The sequence below is a fragment of the Gobio gobio genome, assembly GCF_949357685.1.
Source record: "Gobio gobio genome assembly, chromosome: 25".
Classification (NCBI taxonomy): Eukaryota; Metazoa; Chordata; class Actinopteri; order Cypriniformes; family Gobionidae; genus Gobio; species Gobio gobio.
Window position 1 is genome coordinate 25,019,893 of NC_137121.1, and position 12,725 is coordinate 25,032,617.

Genomic DNA, 12,725 nt, shown 5'->3' on the forward strand with positions numbered 1-12,725 from the left:
CTCTACTCAAAATCTAACAGCAAAATCTCACAGCGGTTAGATAAGCAAATATAATATTTACATATAGGTTACTAAATTGCGATAGGTATAATGCATTGATCTTTTACATCTATACTATTTATTAGACAGCTTTCCTCTGCACTGAGGTGTTGTGAGGCGCAGGCGCAGTAGGCAAGAGCGCGTTCTGTGTGAGTGTTGATTTTGTTGACGACGGACAATAAGAACAAACAGTTCATTAAACACAACTAAAGCCTAAACCTAAGCTTATACCCACCTAAAACATATCACTATTCATTTTCTGTCTTGTAAGTAGAAAATGCTTCAGAAAATGCAAATAACTGCATTTATTAGATATTGAAAAAATGTATGCAAACTAAGACACGTAATTTGAGAAAGTTACTAATCTTAGATTAGAATTTTTATTTACAATTCATGTATTTTACCAGAAGACTGGCTGCTTCTGGTAAAACACACGAAGAAAGTACGTCTTAGATTTTTTTTAATTGCTAAACCGTGCCGTTTTGATCCGGATTGCCGCCCATTAAATCGAATGAAATTAAGAAAGCTTAATTGGATTCAAATAAAACACCTCTTGTTCTGAATGACGACGGTTTGGCGACATGCAGGGCTTTGATGGTTGCTTTAGGGAGAAATAACGATTCAGATGTCATGGCCAGAGGTCAAGAGCCGCATCTTGGTTCAAATTCCACCACTAATTTAATAATTTAGGTCTAATTAAATAAACGAAGACTTAAGCCAAGTTCACGTTTGTATAAAACAAATCTTTAACGTCTTTACTAATTACAACTCTATCTTGTCTGTCATTTTAATGTGAAATGTCAAAGCTAACCTTTAGTTTACTATAAGCTAAATCGAAAAACCAACCTAAAACACATTTGACTCCTAAACTAAACAACTAATAGCCTACATGTCCCTTTATGGAAATGCCTTGTGTCATTTCATACATGCAAGCTTAATTCATTCCTTATTAATTTTGAAAACTGTCACAATATACCAGCTCAAACCTTTAAATACAACGAAATAATTTATATCCAAATAGCTATATATGTTGGAATCGGATACTGACAACAGGAAAAAGATGTCAAACACATTTGGAGCTTTTTTTTCTACCATTTTTTTACCTGTTTTAATTTCACTGCAAGAACATTCAATTGTCAAAAAATGATTTCGTATATTGTGTTGTTTAATAAAAACCGCTAAAATTGGCAAGGCTTATGAAAGTTAACTAGGAAAAAACATAAATATTAAAGCGGTGCTTAAATGATTAATTTAACAATATTAAGTTTAACGTAGCCTATATATAGGCTACAAACAAGCAGCAAACACAAATCTAATTTTCACATGTAACGGTCTTTAAATAAAACATCCAAAAATAAAACAATTGTCTGAAATTTGCCATTGCATAACATTTTTATTTTCCACATATTCCCACACTGAGAAAAGCGCCATTTTGTGAAAAAATGACATTATTAATCTGTATTTCTTAGTATGGCGCGGTTAACTATGTGCATCTCTAAATGCTTTAGAAAGCCATCATAAAACACGTTTCTTCATTACACACTCAAAGCCGCATTTCTTAATGAAATGCAGAAAATAAGAGAAACATTTCCGTGAATGCAAGAGACATTCAAACAACAGATTTATCAGATTTGAACAGATTCATTAACTGACAGGACGGAAAGGGCCACAGTTCCTCTGTTCGAGTTCAGTCTGCCAAAATCACGAGAACGTCGAGATCTCAGATGGTTTCGGAATGGCAAATAACGGAATGCTCTATAAAAACGGCTCCCATTCAAGCTGTCACATATACACCCACTTCAATTTCAAAGCCCACCAACTAGACCTCACATAAAACACGTTTATTTTAGAGGATTGAATCTAAAAGCAGTGTTTTAAAAAGGTCTGACAATCCAAGTGACCTTAAGTGGTATTTCCCCCCCTCACATTCGAACATCCAGCACAACTTCTACAAGTTCTTATGAAACTGGAAGTGAGTCTGACCCAGAGGCTCCAGCGCATGTTGACACAGTGTATTGAGTGACTCAGAGGAGCTGTGAGTCACACAGGTACAGAAAAGACAGAAAGACTGTGTAGTGAGAGAGAGAAGGATGGAACGGAAGCGGGATGTTTGTGGTGCCCCAGGGCCGCAGCGAAGACCACAACCCTTTTACACATTTCAGGTTCCAGCTCCCCTGCATTTCACTGTACACTGTAAAAATATAATTTATCACAAAATGTTTTCGTTGTCAAATACACTTGGATAATGTGGTTCAGATAACATAATATTTTGAGTTTCTGTTGATTAAACCAATCTCCATTGTATTAACTCAAATTGTTAACTTCAAAGAACTTAAATTACTTACTTTTTTTAAGTTATACCAACAATTATTTTTATAGTGTAAAAAGTTAATGCCTTAAATTAAGTACAATTAACTTCCATGTTTAAGTCATTTCAACTTAAATTTCATTAAACTGACAAAAAAAAATCAATAAATGAATGCTCCAAATTAATACTTTTTTAGAGAAAATTTCTTATAGCTATTCAACACGTCTACATAACATCACAATTATGCATGGGAGTATAAAATGGTGAGATCGTAAAATATATTTCATGTACATTTTTTAGAATTTACAGTGGGATCTTACAGTGAGAACACATCGAGGGTCTGAGATTCATTTGAACTAGACTTAAACAAAGTTGTAGGCTAATGTTAAGCAAAGAAACATTATGATGTACAGTTATACAAATATTTCAGATGCTGCATTGTTTCTAGGTCTCTAATCATATAAACAAACCTGAACTTCTTTGTACAGGCGGTCTTGCCTCCGTCGAAGCACGTCTCAAATCGTGATCATCGGGTTTGACAAACTTCATGTTATTAAAGCAAAAGGGAGTCAAATCAAATACTAAGATATTCTGAAAATCATGTACATTTTCAGATCACAAATACTTACATTGACAAATGAAAACATTTGTATTAAATAAAAAAGAAAATAATTGCAATTTCTTTAGTGTTCTCTGAATTTTGGACGCTGTTCGTCCTCAGTAACAAATAAAAGAATAACTCTGATTGTGCAGTATTAAATATTTTATTAAACATCCGTTTCTTAAATTAAACTTTTTAAGTGCTTCAATACACTGAGAAAATGACAGAAAACAGGTTAACGAGGAAAAATGTGTTGAAATTGTGTATAAATTACAGTATAAAAAAGCGTACAAGCAAAGAAACACAACAACAAAAATTTAAATTCATAACATGTCAGCTACAGGAAGAATTCTTCCTCTTTATGCACTGAAAAAAAATTGGAACATAAAACCGACGGATGAGGTAACTCGTCATTCTCCCTAAATTAACGAGGACTTCTGTTTTTTCTACTTCATTCCCCTTTTTATTTACAAAACAATACAATATCAGTCAGACTCAACCGTTAAAGTAACCAAATCGCCTGTTCAGAAACAGATTCTTTTTTTGTGAAACACAAAATCACTGAATGTGTCTAAAAATCCTGTAAATGAAACTTTGTAAACATTCTATTGCTCAAACACACGTGTGTGAAAAGTCAGTTTTGTTTTCAGTGTGCGCTAATATAAATGTTAATATGCAGTTACTGGATAACCACTAGGAATGCCTTACTACTGATTGACGGCTTCGATGAATGTCTGATTACTGTCTTCATTTGTACCCTAAACCCCTTCCAGCACAGTTTTGCATTGTGGAATATACACTTGGTTTTACTGTCAATGTGTGTAATGTGCTTCTGTAAATGACTGCACTCATTCGCTCACTCCTCCTGCTTCTTGAGGAAGAACTGAAGTGCGGAGTCCCACTGGTCTCTAGGGAAGCGGTTGGAGAGCTCGCAGTAGTCCAGAGGAGCCCAGCCCTTCTCTGATGGGGAAAGATCAGAGGTTTAATACTGACACAGGAAGTAAAGCCTTGAATCAATGCCAGACAGAAGGATCCTTTAGTGAGCAATAAAGCCCTTTATTTTTAACTAATGTACTTTAGAACAGAATATGGGGATTTCTGGATCCATTTGACAATCGTAAACATTTAGACAATTCATCGAATTTAAAATGTATATTATGTATATTTAAGCGTATTTTCGATATATGTCTAAAGCTGGATATCATCAGTTGTGTATGCAAAGATATATCGAGAATCCATATGGATGACTTGTTTTTCCTAAAATTTGGTGAATATAGTCCTCACCTGGCTGTGAAGTTTTGCTGTCCGATTGGTTCTCATTGGTGGCACAATCCTGGATTACACAAAATGAGCAGATTTCATTATTTATTCTTGTGGAGAAAGAAATGATCCTATCCCAGATAAATATTCACTATAAAAGCTTGTTTCCACCACTGAATAAAAAATAAAAAAGGTAACTGTGAATCTCACAATTTGGAATTCAGACTTTTTTTCTTAGAATTGTGTGATATTAACTCGCAATTGCGAGAAAAAATTCTGAATCAATTTGCGAGATACAAACTCATAATTGTGAGAAAAGTCAGAATCGCGAGATATAAACTCATAATTGTGAGAAAAGTCAGAATCGCAAGATATAAACTCATAATTGCGAGAAAAGTCAGAATTGTGAGATATAAACTCATAATTGCGAGAAAAGTCAGAATTGTGAGATATAAACTCGTAATTGCGTGAGATACAAACTCATAATTGCGAAAAAACTCTGTATCTCACGATTCTGACTTCTCGCAATTATGCATTTGTATCTCACGATTCTGAGTTTTTTTCGCAATTATGAGTTTGTATCTCACGCAATTACGAGTTTATATCTCACAATTCTGACTTTTTTCTTGCAATTATGAGTTTTTTTGCAATTATGAGTTTGTATCTCGCGATTCTGACTTCTCGCAATTATGCATTTGTATCTCACGATTCTAACTCATAATTGCGAGAAAAGTCAGAATCGCGAGTTATAAACTCATAATTGCAAAAAAAAAATCATAATTTCAAGAAAAAAAGTCAGAATCGCCAGATATAAACTCATAATTGTGACAAAAAAGTCAGAATTGTGAGATAAAAAGTCGCAATTATCTTAGATTTTTTCCCCCCTTGCAGAAACAAGCTTCCATAAATCACATAAAAATAAAAGTAAACCATTTGTATAATGATTCCACTTAAAAGTGAAACACTGTGCATTGGCTGAATTTGAAAGTGTTATTTTGGGGGAAGATCTATATTGTTTTGACCAAACTGTTTGAAAAATGGTTATTACTTTTGCCATTCAGTTTGGCTATGAAAGTGGTGCAGAAATGACAAACCTCAGATAAAATAAATTTAGGGCCAAATTTCCTTTTTTATTAAGTTTTGGAAAAAGTGGATAAAGCTTTTGTCATTCTCAGCAACTGATGTCAAGTTGCAGGACATCATTAGTCTTTCCATTGTTTGAATAAGATGACGATTCCCTGTCTTTGTTGGAGTAAGAGCTAATCTCTCTGTAAGTAATGGCAGCGGCGGTATAGTGTGGAGAGCGCTGTCAGGAAGAAGATGAAGGGAGAGGGTGTTTACAGGAGGCTCAAGTAGTGGCAGGTAAATCCACTCAAACACACAGAGGAAACTATCCATCTGAGTGAAGGAAGCTGCTTCTTTTAGGGGGGTGATGGGGCACTAGCATCTAAAAGGTCATGGGTTCGATTCCCAGGGAATACACCTATAACTTAAATGCACTGTAAGTCGCTTTGTATATACGCCAAATTAATACATTTACTATGTAATTGTATCTCAGAATTCTGACTGTTTCTTGCTATTGTGTGATTAATTTTTTTTAATTCAGACTTTTTTCTCAGAATTGCGTGATATAAAGTTGCAATTGCATGAAAAAAGTCAGAATTGTGAGAAAAAAGTCAGAATTGTGAGATATAAACTCGCAATTGCGAGAAAAAAAGTCAGAATTATGAGATAAAAACTCGTAATTGCGAGAAAAAAGTCAGAATTGTGAGATATAAACTCGTAATTGCGAGGAAAAAGTCAGAATTGTGAGATCTAAGCTCATAATTGCAAGAAAAAAGTCAGAATTGTGAGATATAAACTTGTAATTGCGAGAAAAAAGTCAGAATTGAGAGATCTAAGCTCATAATTGCAAGAAAAAAAGTCAGAATTATGAGATATAAACTTGTAATTGCGAGAAAAAAAGACAGAATTGTGAGAATTGTATAATGAGTCCACTTAAAAGTGAAACACTGTGCATTGGCTGAACCAATAGGGTTATTTTGGGGGCAGGACTATGTTGTTTCGGCCAATGGAAGATAGGATAAGTGTTCAGAGAAGCCTGTTTGAAAAATGGTTATTTTTAATTACGGTTACGATTTATGACTGTTCTAAAATACGCTACATGTTCACTAGGATATGTGAAAGTTATTTGAATATCAGAAAAATTATACACTTTACTTTTAAATTTTGTAAAGCATACATCGATTTTTATTGATGAACCTATTAGGAACATATTTGCAAAGGTGTTGAGTAAAAGAGTAAAACTGAAGTGGAGTTGAGTCCATCCAAGATGCACATTTAGGTGAAAAATCTAAATAAATCGCAAAATAAGTTTGCAAATAAAGTGTCGTTTCAATCCCATGTGTTCAGAGATTTCAGTAAAAATTGTCTTGCAGTTGCAAATCGCTGTTCGTGAAACACAGTGTGAATTGCATGAGTGATGGTGTGTATGAAGGTGTGATTTACCTGTATGAAGGTGGCCAGCAGCACACAGCTCATTTCCTGCTGCAGGATGACCTTGTTCTGCAGGTTATTGTAGCAGGCGCAGATGAGCGAGGGGAAGAGCACTTTGACGAGTCGCGGGTGGCTGAAATACTGGAACGGCAGCTGACACAGTTTCTGCAGCACGCTGGGCTGGCGGCCAGACTGCACAATCACCTGGAACACACACAGTGACAGTGCGCACACACACGCAACCAGTGAGACCAAAGCCACAGCCAGCTGTAAATCAACCCGCCCCTCTCTGCCCGTCCCACACGTAAATCTGCCACTAAAACAACACACAAACAGCCATTAAGAGGAGAAATAGAGGGCAGTGCCTCCCAGCGCACAATTACACTCCATAAAACACAGACAGGGATGCCTCATCCACTTCTGCTGAGCATGTACGCTGAACACACACAGGTTCAGATTTGCCCCATGGGAAGACACACTTGAGCTCTGTTCCAAAACCTCGCTATCCACTTCCTACCTAGGCAGCATCGAAACGGACATAGAACCTAAGGGTGTTCACACTTGGCATGTTTGATTAGACTAAAACGAACCCTGGTGCGATTGCTCTGTTAATGCGGTTCATTTGAATAAGTGGGACTGCCATCTGAACCCTAGTGCGCACCAAACATGCGGGCCGAGACTGCTGAAAATATGGGTCTCTGTCCGCTTCCAAACGAACTCTGGTGCGGTTCGACTGTAATATGAACCCAACACGGACCAAAGACATTTAAACGAACCAAACATGAGACATGATGTCATAAGATGCGACCCTAAAAAGGACCGAATGCTCAAGAATACCTGTTTTTTCTCATCATAGCCCTGATGTTGCTCATCACAGTTCGGTACAGAGATCAGAATCGCGTCTCCTTGCAGCAGATCTTGGTTTGTGTGTGTGACGGAAGGATTCCTGACGCTGTTTTGACTCCTTTACACATTTTAGAAGTTGATCAAAATACCATCATATGTGTGATACGCACATACAACAAGCACATTTAGTCCAGAGCACAGCATTGTTTTGGATGTTCGGTAAGTTCCATCACGAAATATACGTAATAAAAGCCGACCGTTGTGAACATATCCCTATGCCTTTAGGTTCGCTGTTCAAATGTCAATGTGAACACTAAGCGGACCAGGACTAATGTTTGTTTTTTTGGGTCCGGACCAAACAAATCAAGCAAACCAAACTAGTGTGGACAAACCCTAATAAGTGGCCAATTTTAGGATATATAGGTTTATATATACTCAGACTACACAAATTGCGCACATGAGACTCAATTTGCTACTGATTTCGATCCGCTTGTTAATTCTGACGTCATGCATCACCGTTTTTGGGTCCAAACACTCTATCAGATGTCAAAACCAAACAACAAACGACACCAAAATACAGTACCGAATCATGATCCCAACCTTTATCTCCATACCGAAATCTCAGATGGCCAAACCATGATTCATCTTTTAAGAAACGTTAAAATATTTGTGTCCAGGATGAGATATGAATAAATAGTGCTCATAAACAACAGATGAAATGGTATTCTCAATTGAAGCGAGTAGAGGTCTGGATCTGGAAACATTACTTCTTACATCATAACTTAACAAGTGGAGTTTGGTGTTAGCATGTTGCTATGCTAACAGCTCCATGTTTTGACAAGTTCAAAAAAAGCACACAAATATTGGTTAAAACCGTCCATTTAAAATGGTATTGAACTGTTTTTAATCAACAAAAGTACATTTTGAATAAAATATATATATATTTAACATTTTTCCCCATCTCTGCCATTTTGGATTAATTTTTTTTCATACCAACAGAAGGTTTTTCTTACGCCTTTGAACTGGAAGCCCAAAATTATGGCCTTCATGTATATCAACAAAGATTATTAGAAGAGCACTGTTTGACGAAACGTTGGGAAACTGAAAAATGTTGGTTGTCCACTGAGGTTGCAACCTCGTGTCACAACCTTTGAGAACAATTTATTCTATATTAAGGTCTATAACATGCTGAAATGCATGTTTGTGGGTCACATTTTGGAGTTGAACCTTGTGCAAAACATGCAAACAAGCCCGGTTCCACTTTAATAAATGAAGTAATACCAGTAATGGTGTTCGTACTGGGTGTATAGCCCTCTCTGCCTTCCCATTTATCACTGCGTTCAATCACACAGTCAAAATCAGCCCACCCCATAGAATTAAAACCAAATCACCGCAGGCTTGGACTGATTAAACGCAGTGCCTGGGATGGGGAAAAAAAGAGGCACAGCCTCTAAATGCTACATGCTTCCGACTGGGTTGGGGAGCCTGGGAAGGCCTTCAGCTCCCGGGAAGGGAACCAGAGAGTTGGGAGGTCACCACAGTAAATCCTGACTGGAGGGATTTGGGGGAGAAAGATGAAGAGAGGGAGGGGGGCGTTAAACAGTCCCTATTACAGGTACACACATCCGTCCATTGCTGCTCGGCCCCAAATGCAAACCATAAGGGAGGAGGGGGGTGACATTCCCTGGGAAAAGGGTGACATAAATTACCAGGATTTACAAGATTTTAAAAATACTCTTAACAATACTCTTTCCATTGCATTCTCCGCTTTAATAATACCCCCCAAGGGTTTAAGTGCATGACAAACAAAGTGATAACTCACTACTTTTATCATTTAAAAGGTGAAGTGCCTTAAAATGTAGTTCTACAGCAGTGTTCAAAGGCTTTAGGTTCATGTCACTCTCTATTAGGAACTGTTTAAAGATGCCTGACCGAAACAACTAAAACAAACCACAGTGGAGCCCTTTAATGGTACTCAAGAGTTGGAGTGCAGACTAGTCCCGGATCGTCCGGCCTCAGTTGACCAAACAGCACGATTCAGAAGCTTTTTGCAAGGTTGAAATTAATGTTCTTGCTCTGCTACTATGGAACAAATGGTGCAAAACATCTGGTTGTTTTCAGCGTAGGAGCTGCGTTGTGTCAGAATGGTGGGTGAGATGAAGGAGGGTCTTTTTTCGGCCAAACGCAGAGAGTACAGAATCAATCTCTCCCATCAGTTCTGGACAAGACTAGGGAGTGCTAGAGATACTGCTGCATTTCTTATAATTCATGACACTGTTAAAAATTACAATGCTGCAGAGACACCGGGTACCCGTTTACCTCATGGACCCTTGGCACCTTCAATGGATATTTAGATCCTTGGACTGATTACTTGTCATGCAACAAGCTGCAAGGTAATGTAAATTAATGTGAAGAACTTCTCATAGGATATTCTATCAGGGAATCGATTGGGAAGTTATTACATCTTGAAAAAATACTTCTTTTTTGTAATAATGTAAATTATTCACTTCGTACGCAAACGTCTTTACCAGCTTTCTGTCAGCTTATTCAATGTATAAAATGTCTGACAAACACTTTGGTCACACTTGGCATGTTTGCTTAGATTAAAATGAACCCTGGTGCGATTGCTCTGTCAGTGCGGTTCATTTAAATGTGTGATGCTGCCATCTGAACCCTAGTGCGCACCAAACAAGTGGACTGAAAAGATGGGTCTCGCTCCGATTCCAAACAAACTCTGGTGCGGTTCGACTGAAATATGACACCAACACGGAACAAAGACAAGACCCTAAGATGCGACCCTAAAAAGGACCAAATGCTCCAGAATACCCGTTTTATTTTCCGTCATAGCCGTGATGTTGCTCATCACAGTTCGGTACAGGCATTAGAAACGCGTCTCCTTGCAGCAGATCTTGGTTTGTGTGTGTGACGGAGGGATTCCTGCCGCTGTTTTGACTCCTTTACACGTTTTATAAGCTCTTCATGAGTTCTCAGCTGGTTCGACACAATACGTAATAAAAGCCGACCTATCAGGTTGTGTACATATCCCTATGCTTTAAGGTTCGGTATCTTTAGGTTCAGTGTAAAAATGCCAATGTGAATGCTAAGCGGACCAGGACTGAACAAACTAAGCAAACCGAACTTCAAGTGTGAACACACCCTAAGAGTTAAATGACATTGACGTTAATTTCAAAAGCATTTTTTGGTGAGTTGTCAATATGTTGATTTGTCCCCTTATATTGACTGTTATTTGCGTTTTGTTGTATACGTAAACGCACTCAATGGGTTTCATTTAACAACAAATCTGTGTAAATCGTTAGTGAAACCATTCTTTCCCAACATGAGAGAGTACAAGTGCGTGTCCATCTGTGGGGGTGGAGGTTTCGGAGACATTCCGCCCACAAATCACGCAGCCATCTCATAATCCTTCAGCATGCGGTGCTTCATCTTCACACAGCTAAACAACGAGCCCCCCCTCAAGTGTCCACTGAGGGGAGACGTACAGCACTGAGAGAGCAGAGGTTACCTACCGCCCCAACCCAGCCAGTGAACTCACCCGCCTCTCCCTGGCCGAGAGAAATGACCCTGCCCCTAACCGGCCCCAAACTTGGATTAGGAGCTCGGCCAAGTCCTCCTGTACCAGCGTCTGCAGAGGTATCCATTCAGCAATTGACACCATAAAAGCAACGGCAGGCGTTTGAACTTGCGAATCCGGAGCGATCCCTCCCCCTCTTTAACACAGATGGCCATAAAGAAAGGAAGAGACAAGGCCTAGTGTCTAGTGTTGGTCTTAAGTAGAGAGCACTGGAGTTTTCATATAGGGCCACGCTTTTACGGGCGGCCCATTACATAACTCCAGGCCTGTCAACTGAAAACAAAGGGAGCATAAAGTTAACGCAGTGAAACGCAAACATGCACACTCCGAGCGGCTCAAGGTGAAGAGGAAGGAGACCTGTGGGCCAGGAGTTTGTTCTTTGATGAAGACTTGATAAGACGGCAGAGGAGGGACGAATGCCGACAGTAAAATAGATGGCCGCTGGGTTGTGTGGAGCCATGGCAACAACAACAAAAAAAGTCTTTATAAAAACAGTCCTCAGATAAAAGAACTGACTGGTGTAAATAGATGTGTCAATCCTTTATCGGACATGGAAATCTAAAATGTTTTAAGTGTAATAAATGTATTAAAGAGCACCTATCATGGAATTTTGAAATTTACCTTTCATGTAGTGTGTAACATAGATCTAAGTGAACAAAAACATACTGCATAGTTTGAAATATGACAGTGCACCGTATATATAGTTATTTTCTTTCAAAAGTAAGAGTCGACTCTGAGTCATTTTTAAGAATCGTTAGAAGACCGAAGCTTTTTCTCTGACTAGATGACGTCAACTTGTCAAGTTATTTGAATACGATACGCCCACTTATTGCGCTCCAAGACGCCAGTGAAAACTAGAAAACATCATGGCGACGAGACGCTGTGTTCTGAAGTGCGACTCAAAAGCAAACTTTTTTCATCTGCCCAAGGATGAGCATTTGAAGACTAAGTGGCTTGAAGACAAACCATACATCGTCGCGATTGTGTGTTTATTAGTCGTCAAATGTATGTTTCGCGATCTCAGGAAGCTTTTATTATGGACTTCTATTATGGCACATGGTTCTTCTTCGTCTGTCTGTACATGGACTACATGTGCACAGAGTGCCCTCCGGCTGCCAGGATGAATTGAAAACAACACATAAGAGACTCGATCGCTCATGATTAGGCTATATCTGCGCATTTTGAGGAAGTATTGAATAAAAAATACTCCTCTGTTTAGAAATTTGACACAGACATATGAGAATCTATCAATATGTCTCCTCATCTGCACACTTTTGAACTAAAAGCCCTGAGGGATGTTGATTTGTCGCAAGTCTTCGTGAGGAGAATAGAGGAGTTTTTTTATGAATGAGATCAGCTGAGGCTCATATTACAACCAAACGGTACCGACGCGGTTTTCATATTCATAACTCCTGACACATATTAACAAATGACTGTCACTATAAGACTTTGATGGGCGTTCCGTTTCCGAAAATATCTGCACAGACTATACCAATCACAACTGACTGGGTCATCGGACCAATCACCGCAGATTAGCATCACGTAAAGGCGGGGTTTTGAAAAGTGAATCACTAAAGGAATCA

The 12,725-nt window shown here is 38.4% G+C and overlaps 1 protein-coding gene across 4 annotated transcripts in view; it reads right to left on the reverse strand.

Moving 5' to 3' along the window:
- Window positions 1–3,094: 3,094 nt before the first annotated feature.
- Window positions 3,095–12,725, reverse strand: part of scaper (S-phase cyclin A-associated protein in the ER) — a 162,818-nt gene continuing 153,187 nt past the window's right edge. For all 4 annotated transcript variants that reach the window (XM_079809277.1, XM_079809275.1, XM_079809278.1 and 1 more), the window contains 3 exons: window positions 6,717–6,908; window positions 4,233–4,281; window positions 3,095–3,908 (listed from right to left, as the gene is read on the reverse strand). In XM_079809277.1, coding sequence (XP_079665403.1) covers window positions 3,805–3,908; window positions 4,233–4,281; window positions 6,717–6,908 — 345 coding nt within the window. In that variant the 3' untranslated portion in view covers window positions 3,095–3,804. The remainder of the gene's footprint in view (window positions 3,909–4,232; window positions 4,282–6,716; window positions 6,909–12,725) is intronic.